Here is a 21965-nt window from a genome sequence, read left to right on the forward strand (position 1 = left end):
TTCGAGGATAGGCATTATAGCACCACATGTATATGAATAATTCAACATAAATAATATTGAAAAGAAAATATGTGTTAAACACGTAAAACATGATCATTTATGTGATCTTAAAATTACTCCTATTAGCAATTACTCATTTCTGTTTGTCCGATCATGGCAATCACAATTTATGATCTGAAGCTTTCAGTTTTAAGAATAAAATATTCATTTATTGGTTTAATAAGAATTATTTATGCAAATACTTTCCACCTAATTTATTGGTTAATTATAAGTCGTAAGATGATCATATCATCTAGCAAACAAACTATCACATCTCATAATTATTAAAATGGCCTTCTAAAGCCAGATCTGTTGTCTAAATGATGCGTGAGAGTATCGGCGAGTAAAATTAAAAACCAAAGAATAACAAATTATCTCCCCCCCCAAAAAAAAAACCGGTGTGCTGTGCGTGTATTGTATGTAAATAAACGAGGACGCGTATCGTATCCGGGTCAAGGAACGCGGGCCGTGCGTGGGCGGCATCGGGAGGAGCTTCGGGTTGCGGGGGTGGCCACCGTTTGTGCAACCACACCCATTCCGAAATCATCCAAACCCCGGCATCACCATCCGATCGAACGTCGAAATTGAATGTAACGCACATAAAAACTAAAGCCAGCCGTCGTTTTGGGGGGCAACAGACGCAACAGAGAAAAAAAGAAGAGAAAAAAACGACATCATTAAACCGCACCCACTTGGTGGTGGTTCGTCGTCATCATCATCAATGTGCCGGTAAGATCATCGAACGCGTGACGATCGAGTGATCTTGACACAAGCGAGATTTAATTAATTAAGGAGTGTCCTTTATAATTTCTCCTTTGTTATGCCCACCGTTCGCTCATGCCTGTCGAGGATTTGGTGTGGTCGTGGATTTTATTTCACGCTTTATCGTTCGTGTTTTTCGTCTACCCCTTTCTGGTTTCCCCTCCGCACAACTCTTCCCTTCAGTTGATGTGATGTTCTGTTTCCAGCGGGTTTTATTTGTGTTTTTATTTAATTTTTTGAATTCTTAATTCGTTTTGATTGAAGCGTTCGAGATGTGGTTTTTGGTGTGTGAGTTCGTGACGATCACCGCTGGCTTTCGTTCGATCGCATTCCTTCACCCCCCCATTTTCTGTACAGTGCTCTACCACATTTGTTACCACCTTTTTGGTTCGTTTCTTCAATTCCGACCGTTAATTCTTTTCACTCATTTGTATAGTATTCGGTATTCGGAGTGTTGTGGCTAAACGGATCGATGTAGAACGACTGATTTTTACTGGGTTGCACATGAATCTGGGTGCTGTTATAAATACGATACATTCCATACGATGGTTGAATAAGTAATGTGAGGCTAAAAGCGGTAAGCTTTTCTCTAGTCAATCTACAGTTTATCGTCAACGAACTGCTCCGGTCGATCTATGAATTGCGGTACGCTATTAAGTTCTGGTGAAATGAGAAGAATTTTCGCCCGGGACGAGTCGAGCTTATTTGCAACGGCCGCTCACTCACGATCACGCTGCCCGCGGTCTTCAACCATTTCCACTGAGGGTGTGTGTGTGTGTTTTCGTTTCTCAATCATTCCGCTCCACCCTCTTCGGGTGCGTCCCAGAGACTTGCACAAACACAAGCATTGGGGTGCGCAAACCAACATGAAACATTATGCTGCTATCAAAGTGTCTGTTATTATTACTGTCATTGTTGTTGTTCCTGGCCGGATCGTGGCCAGCGCGGACAACACGTCGATCCTCATCGTGGATCATTTCTACAACCCCTTTACCGCTCGGTTTCTATCTCATCATGCGCGTGATCTGACCAACGTCCTTCTAACCCCGCGCCACCCCCCGATGTTCGCCCCAAAAACCGGCACTGCTCGTTAGTGTTGGTGTTGGGTGGAAAAGCTTTTATTAATTTACAAGTAAATGATGTCAGATAAAATTAAAAGTCATTCAATTAATCTTTCGCGTCGAGTCAAGGAGGTTAATGACATACGGCGCAAGGCAAAGCTGTGATTTCAATAATAATTAATCAGCCGCATGCGCATATTCAACTCGCTTCATTGCGAGAGCCACTCTCCGCCGGTTCGTTTCGCTTTTGAGTGTAGCGAAGGTACATGATCACGACGATGATGATGATGACGACGAGAAATACCGTCCGGCTGTGCGATTACCGCCGAATGAATGGTAGAACGCGGGGCCACCCGTTTTTCCGTTTCCACCCCATCCACGTTCCGCTAATCATGCAAAGCCGGGGTAAAGAAAGATATTGGAAATAAAAGAAAGGAAGAAAAAAAAGCGTCATCCCCCGCAACCATAGTGACCTGGGATGCTCTGGGAGAAATGGGGTTTTCGATTCTTAACACGATTGAACAACGGCTGTTAAGAAAGCGTCCTCCAATCTCTTACGAGGGGACTCTCCCCCAAGGAATGGATAAGCACCTTCCCGTCCTGAGTTTTCCCATTCCGACATCGCAACGAGACCTTGTTAGTAATGATTTGATATAGTTTTGTGACCTACCTTCCCTTTGATGGTATCTTTTTTGACGGTCCGCTCCACAACTGTACAGCGATCGCCATCGCTCAACGAGCTCCATCGAGAGTCCTATCGGTACTCGTTGAAGGTTTAAAAAAAACAAATAAAAGAACACGGATTAAAAATTCAACGCGTTAATTCAATTAAAGGAACCGAATTTTTTGCGCACCATGCCTTTCACCGAGCGTTTTGCCGGGCGCTCAGCAAACGTGTAATCATACTTTCTCCTGAAGGAAGATCACGGGCAGGTACGAAACAAACGAAACGACGTACGAAAGGCAGAAGTTATTATTGTTTGGATCCCCACAGCTTTTGGGGAGTGTATGGCATAGCAGCAGAACCATTTACCCGTGCCGATAGACTTCGTTGCGTTAATGTTTTTTTTTTGGTAGATTTGCGTAGAACTGGGCATGGCATATATGAAGAGGTCAAAATAAAAGCATTGGCTCATCAACTGAAGCAGTGCGGAGGGTATAATTTATTGAACGCCAATTACACGGCGGTTGGGATTAAATAGATCAAATGAGTTTATTTGATACGCATTATAGCATTAATGGTTAATTTGTTTACTTCAGGTATGTTCTTTATTTTTCTAAATAAAACTGTTCATGATGAGTGAAGAAAGGCGTTCCTAAACTTTATGTTGTACTTATGCTCATAATGTATATATTGGAGAATACAGTTGAATTGAGTAACAAAGGTGCTTATGAGGATGTCTTTTCTGAGAAGCTCAATCTCATTTGCGAGTGTATGAAAGTTATTTCCCCGGGTTTAGCTCTTGTGATCTTGGGAAGTCTCTTTATGCGATATTTTTGAAAATCTCCTCACGTTCTTAATTTGGTTAGCTCACTAAAGTCGTAGTAAAGACTCATGATGCCTACTCCAAGTAGCAAAGAACATGGCTTTGAGTAAGGTATACGATCACGTTAAAATTCTCTTTCTTGTACAACTACATCCTCTATGTATAGTATGTTAGTAAATGTTTTACTCCAAAAGAAGATCGGAAATCCTTTCAGGAAGTAAAACATTTCGACGATGACCAACGGATTTGTTCAGTTTTGTTCATTGATCTGAACAACGCTAAATTCGAATATATGATCTCTCTTGGCTAAAATCCGCATTGATCGTATCTAGTGAGTACAGACAATACTTTACCAACTTTGCCGTCCGGATATATTAGGCCTATTCCTGAATATATTAACTCAATTCTAACGATTTGAGAAAAGCTGTGGTTTGGTTGGCTTGCTATAAGCAGAGTTCTTTAATGTAGTTTAAGAATTCTTCTTAAAGAGAGAAAAATGATCGTACAAACAACAGAAATTGGAGAGACTACAAAGGAAGAAGAATACAAAGGAACAATCATACTTATATGATTATACAAAATAATCTACAGTTTCAAGAATATGTTCCCGTTTAAAACATAAACATTACAACAAATCAATCGATACTATAATCCGGACGAAGTCAATGAATGAAATATTTTCTTTTACGTGAAGGTACAGTTTCTTTTTTTGTGAATGGTATATTTTTCGAGAGTGAAGAAAATATTGAATGAAATAAGTTGTTTTTTTTTTGTTCTACCGTATATTGCTCTGCCCCTATGCAATGTAGCAGGATGGGGAAAAACGGAAAAGTAGCAAGAACGCTTCAGTAGAAGATGTACTTTAAGATCTGATCGCACTCGCTGCCCGCTGTCCGCGCTGTTTTAAAACTCGACGTGACGAACAGAATGTCAAAACGAGCCGAAAACGAGCCGGTTTCATGACGAAACAGAACAAATAAACACACTTAGAATCATTAAATCGATACATCAACGGTAGCAGTAGGTAGGACAGGCGAAAAGAGGCATCCCGCCCCGCAATGGAAAAGCCGTTGTGTCATTTTCTTTGGCATAAAAATCCATTCAATATACGCCGATTTTTCAGCCTCTCTTCGCAAGAAAAGAACGTAATGAAGCGAACGCTAAGGATTCGAAAATGAAACCAACCTAAAAAAAAGGAGTTACAGCACTGATCGTAAGATGAAGATCATCACACATTTGTTTTGGTTCCCGGGGCCCGGTAAAGCTGTCACGTGTGGGAAAGGGTCCATTGGGGCGGTAAATGTGATAGGAAATAAATCCACCATCCCAGAAGGCGCTGGCGCTGCAGTTTCGGGAACTCAGTCGTCGAAACCGAAAAGCGTAATGTCGATTAAGTCAATCCATGCTTGAGTAAATGCATGCGAGTGGAAGATGTCGGGCTTTTCGGTTTTGAACCATTCGGTAGGAAGGAACTTCATAGACTGTTGGCTCGTAAGTTTTGAATGTCCTTTTGGGTTGACGAAAACCAAAAAGAAAAAAAGAAAGAAAACCACCGTTGTCCGAATCTGTGGTCTCCAAAAAACAAAGGGTGATTAAGCAGCTATGCCAAGCAGCGACGACACTGAACGTACCGTTGTCCATTTTCGTTGTTTTAGAATTTATGTATACCGGGTTCTTTGGGCTGTTTTGTTTTTGCTTCCTTAGCGCATTCTTCTGTTCTGCCACAATGCAATCGTGGCCTGCAGTTGATGATCCATTCACGGTTCCCCATTAATTAAGGGCCACTCGATTTCAATAGCGCTGCTTTGAATGCAAACAAACAGCGCCAAGACTTTAACACGGGTGTCGTCGGGATGATGGAACGGGAAAAAAGGGACCATTCACACATTTTTCCAACCAACCAAGGTTTTGTGGTGATTCGATTTCTTGTTTCCTTTTTTTTTTGTTCGGAGCTCGAACTCGTCGACGCGCAGAAAGACGCCGAAGAGACACCTCTGTTGGGGTGCTTGTTTTGTAGAGAGTAGTTCGCTGACAGGATGCTGCTACTTCGTCCAGGTCAGGCATTGTTTTGTGAGTGTTTTTTTCTGTGTCTGTCGCCGTGTGTAAGCATCATGGGGACGAATAAATTAAGCGACCACACGGCATTCGGCAAAACTACAAATGAATGATTAATTATCAAGGGCACCGCTAAAGAGTTTTTTTTGTGTGGAATTTGGTAAACGGATTGCAAAGAATTGGGAGGGATCATTAATTAAGGGAATGATTTAAAATTAATTACTTCAAGTGGAACTTGGTTTGGTTCTATTGCTATATCTTGCTCTGGGTTCAAACAAAAAGGTTCTTAAGTTTTAATTCTTCATTCCGTGATGTGTAGTGTAATTGTTTATAGACAAATTTAATTCAAGATAAAAAAAAACCTCGTGAAGTCTCTTTGGCCCTCTCTCGCTTAATCAATCTGGCCCAAAACAGCCAACACAACCCAATGGCGGTGGTGTTGGTGGTTCATCAACGTTTTGCTCTGATCCGTTCATCCTTATTTGGTGTGGCTTAATATTATGCCATTTTTCGCCATTTTGATGCCGTGAATAATGTGCGGAGTGAATTGTAAACCATTCACGGTTTCCATTCATCGATTCGTTGACATCCTTTTCTTTTGGTTTAATAATATGGTTTCCCTTCTACCGCGTTTGTTTCCTCACTTCCTCCCTCATTTGCTCACTCTTATTGGAACTTTGTTTTTTTTTCTGGGGTTATTTTCTTGCCCGAATAACAAATCTTGACCGTCTTGAACTTTTCCTGATGGCAAGATTTGGGCAACCGTAGTATTTTATTTATTGATAATTGATGGCTGGCTGCCAAAAATCAATGCCCGTCAGACAGCCCGTCCCAGTTCGCCAGACCAGACTAACGGTTTTTTGCCCGGACTTTGGTTGTTGTTATTTTTTGTTTTGTTTTAATCATTCAAAACTGCACCAGAGACGGAAGATCGTCGCCCGGTAAAGACACGATTAGGTTAGGAGCAAATCAAGAGCAAAAATACATATACATATATATAAGCCAACTGGATCTTTCGCCAAGTGGACGATCGCAGATCCGAACAGGCGAGAAGGTGTGGAATGACATTATAAAGATGGGAAGAACCTTCGGTGGTCTCGCTGGGCTGGCGCAATGTGCTCCTCAAACGGACCGAAATGGACAAGGACAATTCCTTTCCGTTTCTTTTATCTGCGGAAACGAAACAATCCGTTGCTGTTACACATTGGCAAGGGGAAAAAAGAAGGGAAAAAGAAAATGAACGAAATTATAATTGGATTTCTTTTGTTGTATTTATATACACCTTTCGTGCTTCGTTCGGCCAGGTCCGTTCGTCTGGACATTCAGATCGATTCATCGCTCGTGGCATTGATTGGTGTTTTGTCATTTCCAGTGCTGGGCAAAGCTTATTAATCCGATCGCACATCAAATTTAAAAGGGAAACCGTAGCACAGCCATTGAACGAGCTGAAAAGCTCGTCTAAAGCGATTTTTGCAAAGCTTTGAGTATTGAGTGAGTTTAATGAGTCTCTCTGTCTGCGAGTGTAAATTAAAATAGAAGAATACATTTCTCCTCAGTAATATATATTTTTGATGATTTTAATGAAACATAAGTTTTTCCTTTTATATGCGCCTTATCCTAAAAGCGCTGACAATCGATGGACATGCATCATGTCGACTGTTTTGACGTTGACATCCTGGATGGGTTTTCTTTCCAATTTTTTCTTTCTTTGTGGCGGTTCTCCCCCGGTAAAGCGATCACCAAAATAAATTCTGCTGAATCATGTCCTCTCCCCCCGCCCTCTGGCAGACGTGAATTGTTTGTAACCGTACGTATCGTCCGAGGTTTCGTCGCTTTTGTCCACCTTCAATCGCAATTAGCATAAATCCTAATGCAACCATTTGGAGCATCTTCCATCCGAAGCTTATCGGATCGGAAACGAAAGCACAAATAAAGCTCCAAGCCGTGGTGGTACCTTGGTAAAAATCCGGCCCGTCTCTGTTGCCGTACCATCATTGTGTCTGTGGCCGGGGAACCTTCTTTCCACCCCACCAATTCTTCGTCCGCCCGTCCAGCGGCGTTCGGGACATTGGAAATTGGAGCGACCGGAGCGATCGAAGATGAAGCAAGAGACCAGAATCGTCACTCGTCTGTATTTACAATGTACAATTATCATACAGGGACAGTTGGGATTTGTTGTCTGCTTTTTTTTATTGCGTTCTTGCCGCTAACCGGACATACCCTACCCTATCCCCCCCGCTCACTCCCTGCTAACCTCCATCAACTTCCCATCTACGCGTACGGAGCCCACCTATCACGTGGTTCATCAATGGATGGAAGGGAGCCAAAAAAAAAAAGATCCGCATATCAATTAGTGTAGATAATCTGTAATGTAAATGAGCGCACTGTTGTACAGCCGCGGTACCGAGATGAGGTACCCGATTAGCCTGACCGTGTGGCCGGCCATGCTAAATGCTAGGCCAAGTTTCGCTACCCCTCCCCGGTGCACGTTTTTTTTGGGGCGGCGTTGACTGTGTCAAATTAATAAGTTAAATCTTAGCACATGATTTCGGCCTGGCGCTTTTCGGTTGTTTGTCGTTGCAATTAGCGCAATGATCGTACGCCGTTGCGCTCCGGATCCGCTTAAAAGATGCTCTCATTTTGGGTGTCTTTTTTGTTGTTGGTTGCGTTTTTTAGTTTGTTTATTGGTTTGATGATAATTGAACCTTCGTGCAGCGTATTTCGTTGAGTTTGCATGTAGGAAAAGTTGTCTTCTTGTTTGAATCTGTGTCGAAATGTTAATTTTCAATTAGAGTCTTCATCGCTAATGCGTCAGCAATTGGAGCCGTAGCTTACATGGACATTTGAATTTGGTCACGATACAATGTGTTTTTTTTTATCAATCTATTGTTATTAATTTATTTATTATTTAAAATTCTTCTTACAAAATTTGTAAGCTTTTTCTTTTGTCACAAAAAATTAAACCAAAAGGATAATGAATTGAAACCAATCCAACGTAAACCTTTTAAGTTTGATGTATTTATTTACGATTTGACCAACCGGGGACCGTGTACGGCTGTCTTGTTTTATAGCTAAATTTTCCACCGGGAACAACAGCAAAACCAGGATATCCAATTACTTAAATTAACGTTTACATACTTCACGTGGCATGATACAACCGGATAGCGGATGTGAGTTCTTGAGCCATTCTTCCATCCCCATTCGCAATTAAGCAGGAACGTTAATTATTTAATCAGGCTGACGCAGTTTCCGTAACGAACCTGGGGCCGGGTTATGTATTTTGGAGCGTAAATCAGTGATCGCATTGTTGTAAGGGATGCGTAACGTTGCCCCCATCGAAGGAAGGTGGCAAGACATTGTTACGTAAATAAAAAAAAAACAGTGCTATAGGAAGAACAGGAAAGAATCTGACGTGCAACATCGTGTTGTATATTCGTTCTGTTGCTGGTAACATATTCGGTTTCTACTTCGTACACCAACTGTTGGCGTACATTGCAGAAGAATTTCTTTTTTGTTTTTGAAAAACAAAACATCCTTCAAATGTTTAATTATTTTGATTTTTTTTTAACCGTTCGCATTAAATTATGTTTTTAATTTAAAAAATGTTTTATACAAAAAACATTTTTTCCCTTTGAATTTAGACACACTTGACAAACGATTTCGCTCATAGTGTTAAAGGCAAAAAAAGGACATAATAAAGGCACAACTGGTGCGAATGAAGTGGTGCAATCTCACCTTAAACAAAACCAAAACAACAGCAAAAAAATAAAGATTGCAAAATATAAACCGCAGCCTCGAGCACAGGAATACCTTTCACGAAGAGGGGGGTGTGGGGAAAAACAACCTTATTCTTGTACAGCACCGTGATCTGAGAGCGATCATGGTGGCTTCTCTTAATCCTCCGGATCGATTCGCCATAATGTGACCCTGTAGGTGTAATTTATTATTCAATAATTATCGAAATAAGTTTACCGCTCTCGTCGGTTGGGGGTTGGTGTTTTGCGTTGAAGTTTCTTCTCGCCTTTGTTGCTGGTCGCCCTCGAGCGTGATCGTGGCCGGGCTGTTTATGCTGATCCCGTCGTCCAGACGGGCAGGCATTTACGGTGAAGGTTGCCTTACACCCACCCTTACTGTATGGTTTTCGAAACAGTTGTCCTTTTCAAAGGAGTATTAAAAAATAACACTTTTTCTTGGTGTGTTCTGCATGAAAGGATTGCTTTTAATTTTGAATGCCGTAAATAAGGTTGTTTTTCCAAGATCAGTATTTTGTTCGATATCTTGTGATGTAAATAATGTAACAATTGATACCAGAAAAAAGATTCTAACATGAAATGATTTGACATGAAAGAAAAAAAAAGTCGTAGAAAAATAAAATCAATTAAAGTTACCAAAAACAAATACATACTGGAACAAAAAAAGAAGAATCAAAATATTAATATGTATAAGCACAGCCTAAATGTATGCAAATTTCATGTTTAGCTGCTTAATTTAAGCATCTTGATGCAGATGCAGTCAAATTGTTTTGCAAACTGTTTTCTTTTTCGAGAACGAACACAAAATGAGCCCATTTGAAGGAGCGCGGAAGGACCACCGAAATAAAATCGATATAAAAAAGAAAAAAAAACTGTCAAGCTGGTTAAATATATAAAAAAAACACCAAGGGAAAAAACCAACTTCGAATACAATGGGAATAAAATAATTCAATAAAGAATATAGAAATAATACGAGTACATATAAATAATCAAACTACCTACCCAACGGAAGGAAGGATCAGGTTTTTGGGGTAGAGAAGAACCGGGCCGGGGGAAGAAGGGTGAAAAAAGGGATGATGAAGAACTATTTTACATATTGCCGTATGGAAGAAAGGCACAAGGGAAGCAAAACCAGGCGCATGCAGTGCGCATTGCAAGACAATCCCTGGCGATGAATTGTCAGAACCGGGATCGATCGCACTTGATGGTGGTGGCATCGAGCGGCTGAATGAACGTGGACGAAGCTTCTTCTCGACGATGGCCATTATTATGGTTCGATTCGGTCAGTTCTTGTGCTTGATTTGCGTCGTTTCTTGCACCGTACGAGTTAGTACGGAGCAGTTCTCGCAAGCGTTGAAAGTTTTAGAAGAGAAGGGGGGTGGGGAGGACCGGGATCATGTGATCGGGAGATATGTGGCAAAGATTTATGCTGCTTAACGCATCACGCCGTGCACTGTGTGCCGGCGGTGAGGGATGATGAAGGGCAACTACGGTGGGCAGGGAGCTGTGAATTGTGCGAACGAGCCTGTAAATCTTCTTAAACTATCGATGACGATAGTTAGCCAGATTCGTGTGTCTAGCTTTTCCACGTTTGGCAGACGGATTTGATTTCCTTTTGGTTTTTTGTGCAACCTTTCCGCAAATTGATGATGGTACGGCTTAAAACAATGGGGAGCTTAAAGTGCAACATAGAAGATGGGAGTTTTGTTGATACGAAGACAAAACAAATTGCCGATGTTACCGTTGTGAACATTAGCTATTAATATTGTTGATAATATAAGTGTGAGTTATTAAATATTTAACGTTATTAGTTCTGTAAGCAAAGATTTTAATAATCATATTTTTTTTAAAACCGTTAATATTTATGTTGTAAAAATAAACATCTTTATAGGGTTTTCCAGAAAATTAAGGAAATTTCTGGATTCTTTTCAAGTTGAAGTGGAATGTCGAGCTTTTGCAAAATGAATTTCAGTGTGTTTAAAGCTTTCTCCTGTCAGACAAAGTTTCAGATATGAATGTATGTATAAAATCCAAATCTACCTCAACACACATTCCACTTTAACGTGAAAAGAACTCATTAATGACTTCAATTATACCACTTAAACCTAAAATTATTTAACTTTAGACGGAGCTGGAGCTAGAGATGCAAATAGAAGCGATTAAGTACGGTTCGTTTGGCGTGAAAAGACTGTCTTCATTATCATCAAATCATTTGAGATTAATCATATAGTGATTTTTTTTAAAAGAAAACACTCGTAATCTACCAAATTAAAATACGTCTCCATTTAAGAATAAAAAATAAGAGTAAGACAAGCTCGATTGTAAGACAAAAAATCGATTGAATGATTTAACTGTGTCTTGAACGCACTTCTTCGGTGGCAATGTCACCAAAGTATTGCAAGTTACACTGGAAGCTGACCGATCGTCTGATCGATGAAAGACAGAATGAAGCGAAAACAGTGATCATTTGTATGTATAAGCCCTATCCGACACGGTCACAGCATCCGTAGTCCTCGGAAGGGAAAACAGTAGCTAACAGCGTAAGGAGAGTTGAGGTTTTGGCGCGGAAGGAAAGGAAAGCAGCTATTGATCCACCATACGTGCCGGCTCAAGAAATCTTGCAATTGGTTTTACCTTTTGCAGGAATGGTAGAATCCACGACGGAACGATGAGTGGCAGTGGTTTACAATAATTTTGAAATAAGTAAGAAGTTGATGGATTCCACATGGATAGATTGTGCGCCGTGGATGGGGTTTTACGGGGTAGTTGTGCGGTGCGTTCTACACTTCGGTCCCGGTAGAACCAGATTTAACCAACACGGCAAAATAAGGAAATGCCCGATAATAAAGGTTTCTTATGGGCAGCTGAACCAAATACGTTTATGGTTTTGGAATAATTTATTCCCGAGCGAACGGTCTGATGCACTGACGCAGTACGGGAGCAGTAACGAGAGAGAAGCAACGACGACAACAAAAAACCCCCAAGATGCCTGACCCGTAGTGGACAGTATCGAATGTAACTCCAATGTACTCTTTCCTTCTGGTGCGTTGCCGACTGGAAACTGGAGGTAAAAAGATTAATGCAAAATTAAAGGATTAACTTCGACATTGGTTCCAACAATTCGTGGAGTTGGGAGGTGTGTGGAGGTGACAGGGTACAGGAAACCGGCTTCGAAATGAACCGATACGCTTGTGACAATGATACCGAGGTGCGGAATTGTTATGGAGCTTTCCTGCCCGTTGTCCACGTGGGGAGGAGCTATAAACCTGTGTCTGCCTCTGCGTCGTCCTGCCGTTTTCTTACGAACGATCGGGTTTGTTTGGTTGCTGGTAAGAAATCCATGCCAAGCTATTTTGCGCCAGCTCTTTGTTTGGTAATCATGGTGGCACCACTTGCTCTTGTTAACCCTATTCTTTCTCTTGGACTTGGATTTTCATGTTTGGTGGGATTTATTTTTCATTTTTCAATTTTTGTTTTTTTTTTTTTAATTTGAGGTCCTCCAACCGAAGGGGGCCTGATGTATCAAGGCTTCGGGAAAATCCAGTGTTTCGTCCATTTTTTTACCAGATTTTACTTTTAATATCATTTAACCAGATAATGATCTGCATCATTAGCATTATATTCAAAAAAATAATTTTTAAATAAGCGGTAATTTTAATGATTATACATAAAGTTATTTATTGTTGTAGTGTAGTTGCAATTATAACTGAATAACACTTGAAAATATGGACATTGTTGTGTTTGATTATGCACTACAGTAGAAGGGTTTCGAGTTCAAGTGAAAATTATGGGATCGTTTGTTGATTCTTTTCAAGATGAAGTAGAACATCTGGAGGTAAAAGTGAATTATTTCTTTCTCGCTGATTCTTCATTTTCAAAGCTTTCTGACATGACAGTTGTCGCGTCTATCTCTAGATATTCCACTTCAACTTGCAAAGAATATAAAAATGGTTTCCATTTTCTCTCTTGAGTTCTCTAAACTCTGTGAACTAGTAAATAAATCAATATATAATAAAACATAAAGTCAAATTTTAACCTCAACAGTGGCAGTGGATCCTGGGCAACTTGACCAGTTTGAAAGCAATCGATTAATCATCCACGTCGGTTTCGAATCAATTCTTCTCCCAAGCCCGATATGTTAGACTAACCTTTTAATAAGGATAGTTTCACTCGTTCCTGCATCAAAACTATAGTCAGATGTAACTTTTTGTGATAGATCTAGACATTCAGAAGGATTTTTGTTTTTTGCTCGGTTAGAACGGCCTGGCCGTATCAAGACTTATTTTACCACGTAGCAGGATAGTCAGTCCATGCTACGGGGAGACGGTCCGGATGGGATTTGAACCCGGTCCCTGCCGTGTGGACGGGCGCCGTTTTTCACATGCACCACCGGGCCGCCCCATTCAGAAGGATTGTTGAGTAAATAATTAAGATGTTAAACGAAAATATTTCTCAATGATCGAGTTACGGAGAGATATCCTTTCCATACAGCAACTCTCAAACAGACTTATTTTAAGAATATGTACAATTCATTCTAATGGTGTTTGTAATTCTTATCTAGAGTTATTGCATCATTTTTCTTCCCCAAAAAGCTCTCCAAAAATAATCAAAATTATTTCCCATACTCTTATCTGCATGACGATTGTTGTGTTAAAATATTTAATCCCTCACACAACATATTTACTTCACCGGAAAGCAAACGAAATTGCATATCGGATGGATCACAATTACCGTGCACAATTGCTCAGTCCACCACCCTTGCGTACAGGGGAGCGACTGACCGGAATAATTGTCCACCCGAGGTAATTACGTTTATTTTCACCACAAACCAATCATCTGGTCCGTTCCGCGGATTCTGTAGTGGAGCATTGGTGGTTTTGCTTTCGGAGTTTTTGCTCCCATGATAGGATTGAGACGGATAGTGTGCGTGGCTGAGGGTTTATATTTCGTGAATTACCAACCCAGCCAGCGGACAGCATTCCCTCCCATCCTCCCGTGCGTATGGCTTAAGCTTCATTTCATTTTTATTTTATTTCATTTTGCTCATTTGCTTGTCTCACTTGCATCCCGTCATCGTAACTCACTCTGCACTCTGTGTGCTGTTTGGTGCGATTTTAATCCGCAACGTTGACGTGACCTTTGCCGGTTGGATCGGTACCGTTCCGGTCGGTGGTGGTGGTGGTGGTGGCGGGAGTGAAAGAATCTTTCCCGGACACCGCCACATTACATTTTCGTCTCGATCATCTTAGTGGATCGTTTCTCTTTTTTTCCTTTTCACCAGCCTGTGGCTTTTCCCGGCCCTGCATGTGCCAGGGTGTAAGTGCTTTGACTTTGATTTTTGCTTATTATTATTTATGCCTCATTTTGCCTTACCCGCACCACGAATCACCGCCACCTAGTGCATATTATTATAAAGGGGTGAATTATGCACTTTTGTTGCCCGCGGGAATGCATCGCAGTTCGGTTGAGCGAGGTTATCCCGGGACTCATGCCCCATCTATCTGTGTCCATCCGACGAGTGTTCGCCGTGGTTGACCGAGTGGCATTAAGAGATCGGTTCATAATTTCTACCAGCCAGTGTTTCCACTTCTGGTGGTTCATCCTTCAAGCAGCCCTTTACGATAAGATGAAGTCTTAGAGCGGCATTTCCCCGTTAAAGGAAAGGTTCCATAAATGAGAAAATAAAACAAAAAACATTTTTCCTAAATGTATCTATTTACATGATAATATCATCGATTTTCAAAAAGGGTAAACATTAAACAGTCCCAAAACAAAAGGCAAGGTGCAGCTCATTATAAACTACCAACGCCACGGGATTATTAACACCGGTCAGCGGTGATTTTTCGTACATGCCCGAGACTCATTTCATTTGCACGAAAATTACACGATCTGCCCGGGTAGAGGGAATGAAAATTGGAAACAACTTTATGGTTCCATGGAATTTGATCGATGCTTCCTCTTCACCGGCCATTGCTCCGATTCGCGGTTAGTATCGCTCCCCCCTTTTTTGCTGCCCGAGCCCTGGTTAATAATGATCTGCAGCTCTCCCAGCAGCTGATAGGCAATGTTGATCGCGTTCATGACGCAGATTACCCATGGACCGATGGATTGGGAATGGAAGTGGTGTTGGTGGTGATGACGATGCTGCCCTTAAGCATAAATTAAAGAAGAATGTTTCCACGGCTGTTGAGCGAGCGTGCGCGCGGCACAGAGTACGGTGGAAAATGGTGTGGAAAAGCGCAAACGGCAAGGAAGGCAACGAATGAGACACCCATTAATAAAAGCACCCGCGCCTCATTTCTTGTTGCATTCGGGGGAGGATCAGCGGCCATGTAGCGGGAGCACCGATACCGCAACAATCGATGCGGACGGTTGGAACCGTTGCAGCGGGAGAGACTGCTCGGGAAAGGGCAGCTAAGGGGTTAAGATTGAGGAATGAAAAACTCATTAATTTTCTGTTCTGGAGCAAAACTATTTTTCAATTTAAACACTCGTGCGTGAATTTTGTAAATTTTACCATTCGTTCGGTCTGGGTTCTTTCGATTCTTGAGGTTGGATTTTATTTCTAGTAACTGTATCTGTTTGGATCGGTGATCTGTGGATGGTTGTATCTTTACTTTAAATTTTGAGGAAACAAAAACATTGTTTTATATTTTGGTAGTGATCCAGATCCGTTTCCTGCTTTGATATAGAGGAGAAGGCATACTGTTGCATCGTCCAGATATGAGCAATAGAAACATAGACATTGGACCTGTGGACATAGTTTGTTTGCTTATCAGTAAGTAATTCTTCAAGATGGAAAATTCTCAATCGTCTCCAACTTTGAGCATTAACTGAACAGAATAATTGGGCTTCTATCCATCCATCCGGTTTTGAGGAAAGTTCAATAGAACAACGTCCAATTTCACTGCTATCGTCCTATTTGAGGAGGACAACAGGAGACTTCTATACAAGCTTATTCAACATCTCTTGTGAAGATCATGGTAGCAGTAGAGCAGGGTGTAACGTTGACTTGATGTAGTGCTTAAATACACGAGGAATAAGAAAATACGGGATCATTTCCACTAAAACACAGGTGGTCATATTATCCTATCGCTTGAATTCGCTTGATTCCGTGAGTTTTGGAATTGCAGTTTATGGAGCAATTGTCTCGTGGTCCTCTTCCGTCAGATATACTTCTACGAGAGCAGATTGAAGACTTCTTGAAGACATTAGATGAAAATAAAATCTAATACCCTGGAAACCCTTGATCTTCGATGGATACGTAGCTGTACAACAGCAAATCATATTTTTAAAGTCGTCTTCTTTACCCGTAAACTAAACACGATTTGTAGCTTAATTTGTACGATTCGCTTCTAGCACCCTATTGATTATCTCGTAGAAAGTCTCACCATTGCAAGTCTCACTTCGTACTACAGCGCTCATACAACTCCTTGCCAACAATAATTACTCACGATCATAACATTCGTATCATTGCGCACGGTTCTGCGCCCGCGGTTGGCGAATGAAATGCGTTACCAATTGCGCCCTTATTTTTGCCATGGCCAGAAAAGTGTTGAGATGTAGTTGGATTTTTTTCTTGGTTGTGCCTCCACATTTTCCCGCTAACCTCCTCATTTAGCTCGCTCATTTAGCTAATGAAAGATGGGAGTCGGGAAGAAGGTGAACAAAAACGGGGGAACCGCGGACTGGCTAAATCGTACAAAACGTGAGCTGATGAGTGTAAGGAATTTTAACTAATTTAAACCTCTTTCTTCTCTTATTCATTTCCATGCACACGTTTCGCCATCGTTCGGAATTGGCTGCTGATATCCAGGCATATCTTTGTGGCAGCTAGCAAACGGATTGTAATCGATTATGTACGGTGCTACTCGGCGTGGATCACCCAGGGCTGTTCGCGTTATTCGACTGGACGGTTAGAGCCGCCCGCAATCGTGCCCAAACTGGAGCCCAGCATAGAAAGATAGGGAACCGTACACCGGGATTGGGTTCGGTTGCGGACGGATCGAACTGACTGTGTCGATCCGAAACTGACCATACAACGAGAATGCTGAGCTGTCGCAAATGCTTCTTTATGACGGATGGTGCTTGCAATGATCGTGGACACTTTGTTGGTTCTACAGTACTAACCGCAACTGACACTACAGCTAGCTGTTCTGCATCGATTCGTTACGAGGCTCATTCAGTTGAAGTTTTAATAGCGGATCAATAGCAACCAGCTCGTTCCACCTTATAAGTACGATTTTGTTTTACGCGAGCAGAAGCTTTGTTTTTCTTTTCTTCACAATCAGGTCTTAAATCATCCTCGAGAGTTTTCACACATGCACGTAATTTAACGACGGGAAAGCAATAAGCGAGGATTGTTTTCCTTCGTTTAAAAGCCGCATGGATGATTACTCATCGGGGATTAGGACCAGTTAAATGTATAGGGAAATAGGATGTAAGCTTTACTATTCAAAAACCGCCAGTTTGCTGGTTGATAAAGATGGTACGATGAAATGCGAAGTGTTTCATTTAAGTTTTCCGTTTTTCCTCCTGCTCCAAACACCGTATCCATTGCAAGAAATTGAGCAATAACATCTGAAGGAAAAGGGAAAATTTAAGCGTTTCCACCCGTGTTCAATCTTTACCAATCACCAACGAAAGGGTTTCTTTTTTTTCTCAAGGATTTTTTCAAATCAACCTTTTTCACTTGTCGTTGAAGTTTGAGTATTTTGAGCGAGGTTTTTGTATAAAAGTTTCTATTTCGTAGAAGTAGCAACACGTAAGGTAACAAGACACGTGGTGAAAAGTGCCACGTTCTCTTCAGTTGTGTGTTTTCCATGTTTTCTAACAAACTGATGGCGTTTGTTGGAAAATTGGTAAGGAACGATCACGAAACATTTGATGCGAGGAAAATAAATTATGTAATAAAACCGCACATACACACACACACATTTTTAGTTATTTGCGATCTTTTAATGCTAATCCACACGCAACTTTGCAAAATGGCGTTTGTTTTATTATAATACATGTGATCGGTGATAGTAGAAGTGCACCGATTAATGCACAAACGCGCACACATACATTGTTGCACCGAAAGGTGATTAAACAATCGTTTTATTGTTTGCTACAGAAAGCAACTACAAATTAGTTGATAGAATGGTATTAATGCCGTAGGCATGAGGCAGATTGCCGATTGCTACAGAAAGCAATGCCTGATTGCCCTGTTGAAACAACACAAATGATAAAAAAGGAAGAATTTCAAACCCCGCATTTAGGATGTAAGTGTACAACAAAATAGAAAATGATGTGAAGTATACACAAAAGCAAATAAAATCATATAGTTTACAAAACCGGCCCGAAATGTGTACTTTACTGCTGTTGATTATGTTCAGTTCAGTTTTATGAAATTTTGGATGCTTTTGACTCCATTACAACTAGAAAAGGGAGTAGACTATCTGAAAAAGTGTAAGTAAGTATGTTTAGAATATATCACTGATATATTTACTGATATATCACTGATCAAATGATCGAAATATCACATGAACTAGACGAGTAGAGTCGTTAAGAAAATATAAATCGTGTTAATCGTGTGTCGAAAACAAGTGATTTTAATTTGATTAAAAGCAAGACAAAGTATACGCTTTGGACGTCTATTTTTATTTTACTGAAATGCGCTACAGGCTAGATTATGATACACAACAACGAATCCACTTAAATCGACAGCACCATCTAATTAGCACTTTCAAAGTTCATTCCCAACTCTTTCATCCTGCTCTCAATATCAGTCGTTGATAGGCCATTTTCCTTATTGTAATGATAACTGACTATTAGCTGCTTCTCCTCCAAACCGGGCACATGTTCGAAAAGTGATCGTCCTAAACCTTCGTCAATGTCGTTTTCTTCTCGTAGAATGCAAAAATAAATCAGAAATATTGCTACACTAAAGTTTACCACGTACGGTTGATACCAAGGAATGTCTTGGCCTTTGGGACCCTCCCGGCTTCGCTGGGCCGTCCAGCGAGATGCTTGGCTTCCGAAGTATTTGATGGGTTCGTTATTGATTTCCTCTTTAGGATTTTCCTGTTTCCTATCCGAAACACTGTGCGAGATATTTGCTGATACCGGCAGAAGCTTACAACGATGTGTCCTAAAAACAGAGCTATGTTAACACATTTCTTGTGATTTCCCTTACAACAATCACTTACCTTTGTAGGAAACATGCTAATCTACGGACCGCTATCATTTGTGCCATTATAAAACCTAATTTTAACTGTTTTTGACTACGAATTGATCAAAATTACACAATGTTGTGGTGGATATTTGTTATGTTTTCCCGATGATTGTTTTTTATTTAACATTCCGGTATGACATTTGAAGGTGTACCATTTCTTAGAACAAGATGTATAGAAATGGTTCGCAGAAAGTAACGGGACATAGCGATATAAACGTATCGCATTGTTATGTTTTCCCAAGCGACAGAGCAAGCGATATACGACGAGTTGAAATGTCATTTGCTCTACGGCTCACACACACATGTACATTTCAAGCGTTTAATCTATGTAGGCTGTTTGGTGCGCTAACGCAACTATTGTTTTGATGGTAGAATACGTTGGTTGTTCGGTTCCCACAGAAATGGTACAGAAACTATTACATTTATTTAGTTTTTTTCTAGCCATTTGTGTAGTTGTTGCGTTTTATCAACAATTCCTGAAACAGAAGCGATTCAGATAATGGAGAAAATAAGTGCTAAATAGTCAAAAGTGTGCAAAAATCATTCCGATGCGTCGGCATCGGCAAAAGTGAAATGCACTGCATTCAAAAGATGTAATATTCTTCAGGATCAAAAACGAATTCATCCAGGAATGACAAGTGTGGTGGACGAAAATGGATACCTTCCCGAAATGTATTCGCAAACCCGAAACAAATCACGGATAACATTCATTAACGATGGTAGAAAGTGCTTGCGTATCAGAAACGGTGGTGTGTGCGTTCACAGAAAAAACTACAACGTCAGTACGACACGAAACAGTATTTATTTTTTTTCTATGGGTTCAAGAGATACGGTTGTATTGAAAAGACAGAAGGAAAGAAAAATAAATACATATGTTTTTACATTGTTTACCGTGTAACAAAAGTGTATACAATTATTCATTATTTAATACATATCTAACATTGGCAACTAAAAACACAATCGTTACACAATGTTTGCCATTTCGAGATTCAGGTTCGGTTATATTCATCGAACCCGAAATTAGTTTCAAATTCCTGCATTGAATTCAACGTTCATTCATCTTTTGAAATAATATTGCAGCAGGCGTGCTTCTTCTTGTGTTGTGCGGTGCTCTTGCTTTGGAATATACAAACTGCTCATTTTCATCACCCCTCTCTATGAAGCAGCGTATTCAAATCAATAAATGCATTAGAACCGATATGTGGGGCCTTTGATCAAATCCAATATGAAACACAAGATAGGAATATATAGAAAAAGTTTTAGTTAGAGTTAAAAATAACATAACAGGCGTAGGTGAAGGAGAATGAGGAAGCAGAGTGAGGAGCGTGAGAGTGAGCATAAGGGGGTGGGGTGGGGATGAGTATTTTTTTTCTCATTTCGTCAAGTTTTGAACTCGACACTATAAACGTACAATATTCGTCGAAAAAGTACTTCCCTTCGACGTCGAAACGACGTCGTTTCGACGTCGGTTGCTAAGCGTTTTAAGCGTTTTTTGCCGGTTGGGCTTCGACGTCGAAACGACGTCGTTTCGACGTCGGTTGCTAAGCGTTTTAAGCGTTTTTTGCCGGTTGGGTTTTCTCTAATTTTCATTGTTTACCTGCTGACAGTTGAAATTTGGCGCCAGATAAAAGATCGTGCAAATTTTGCGAAAGAATGGAGGAAGCTCAATTTTCCGAGGAATTATTTAGTACGCAGGATGAAACAACGTTTCAAAATGCAAGTTCCTTGCCAGAGATTGTCCCTGAGAAGTCAGTAGTGGAAAATGTAATACCTTCGTCATCCGAAAACGCATCGAGCAGTGTGGCACAAGAGCAAAGTGCATCGATCGAGAAGGAAACCCCGGATCTCGTTTTTTCGGAAGATATCGATTTTGATAACTATTGCGAAGAGGCGAATAATATTTCAGACAAACCTGGCGCTGACGAAGCATTGGAAGATGCTGTTGAATTGAATGAAAACGATGAAAATATAGCAGAAACAGAAGGATTTGAACAGGCCAAAGAATCAAATGCGCCTCAACCCAAAGGAGATAATGGCTCGACCTCAAAAGGTATTCACGACAGTTTCCATGTGTGATAACATATTTTTAGCAATATGTAATTATTGTGTTTAATTTCTATTTTAGCACCTGAAGAACGAATGGCTGCGTTTCCTTTCGCTCGCATTAAACAAATAATGAAATTGGATCCCGATGTTAAAATAGTATCAGCAGAGGCCATATTCTTGGTTACGAAAGCGGCCGAATTGTTTCTTCAAACGTTGGCCAAGGATACGAGCTCGCATACAGTTGCTTCCAAAAAGAAAACGATGAGCAAGAGGGATGTGGATTTAGCAATAAATAATGTGGATGCGTTGATGTTTCTCGAGGGCATGATGAATGTGTAGCTTTGTGGAATGATACAGCATATAAGTTATCTGATTAGTGAATAAAGTATTTTCCGATCTATCCAAGGCCTTTTTTCGAAGTTATGTATTTGTTTCAATGTTGAAAATCATAAAGTATTTCGCAGACAAGACGCCTTACAACACAACGATGGCAGTTAACATCCTGCATGCTTGTAAGTTATATTAGCTCATAAATTTCCGCTTTATT

At 40.6% G+C, this 21965-nt stretch overlaps 2 protein-coding genes and 1 long non-coding RNA gene across 3 annotated transcripts in view; 2 read left to right on the plus strand and 1 right to left on the minus strand.

Annotated features, from left to right (window-relative positions):
• LOC125771045 (uncharacterized) overlaps window positions 1-18494 on the plus strand; it is a 35716-nt gene extending 17222 nt beyond the window's left edge. Inside the window, exon 2 of the long non-coding RNA XR_007419267.1 lies at window positions 16973-18494. This is a non-coding gene — a long non-coding RNA (uncharacterized LOC125771045). The remainder of the gene's footprint in view (window positions 1-16972) is intronic.
• A 300-nt stretch (window positions 18495-18794) lies between these two features.
• Window positions 18795-19584, minus strand: LOC125771029 (uncharacterized). The gene is made up of 2 exons (XM_049441212.1): window positions 19347-19584; window positions 18795-19288 (listed from the first exon to the last, which is right to left on the minus strand). The coding sequence occupies exons 1-2, from the start codon at window positions 19391-19393 to the stop codon at window positions 18871-18873; spliced, it is 465 nt and encodes a 154-aa protein (XP_049297169.1). The 5' UTR covers window positions 19394-19584; the 3' UTR covers window positions 18795-18870.
• A 1394-nt stretch (window positions 19585-20978) lies between these two features.
• Window positions 20979-21818, plus strand: LOC125771017 (DNA polymerase epsilon subunit 4). Its single transcript, XM_049441193.1, has 2 exons — window positions 20979-21422; window positions 21498-21818. The coding sequence occupies exons 1-2, from the start codon at window positions 21026-21028 to the stop codon at window positions 21755-21757; spliced, it is 657 nt and encodes a 218-aa protein (XP_049297150.1). The 5' UTR covers window positions 20979-21025; the 3' UTR covers window positions 21758-21818.
• Window positions 21819-21965: the final 147 nt, after the last annotated feature.

This window comes from Anopheles funestus, chromosome 3RL (genome assembly GCF_943734845.2).
Source record: "Anopheles funestus chromosome 3RL, idAnoFuneDA-416_04, whole genome shotgun sequence".
Taxonomy (NCBI): domain Eukaryota; kingdom Metazoa; phylum Arthropoda; class Insecta; order Diptera; family Culicidae; genus Anopheles; species Anopheles funestus.

Coding starts and splice junctions, on each gene's coding strand:
- LOC125771029 (XM_049441212.1), bottom strand. CDS start 19,393: ATGGCACAAATGATAGCGGTCCGTAGATTAGCATGTTTCCTACAAAG. Junction 19,289..19,346: donor TTAGCATGTTTCCTACAAAG/GTAAGTGATTGT, acceptor CTCTGTTTTTAG/GACACATCGTTGTAAGCTTC.
- LOC125771017 (XM_049441193.1), top strand. CDS start 21,026: ATGGAGGAAGCTCAATTTTCCGAGGAATTATTTAGTACGCAGGATGAA. Junction 21,423..21,497: donor TAATGGCTCGACCTCAAAAG/GTATTCACGACA, acceptor TTTCTATTTTAG/CACCTGAAGAACGAATGGCT.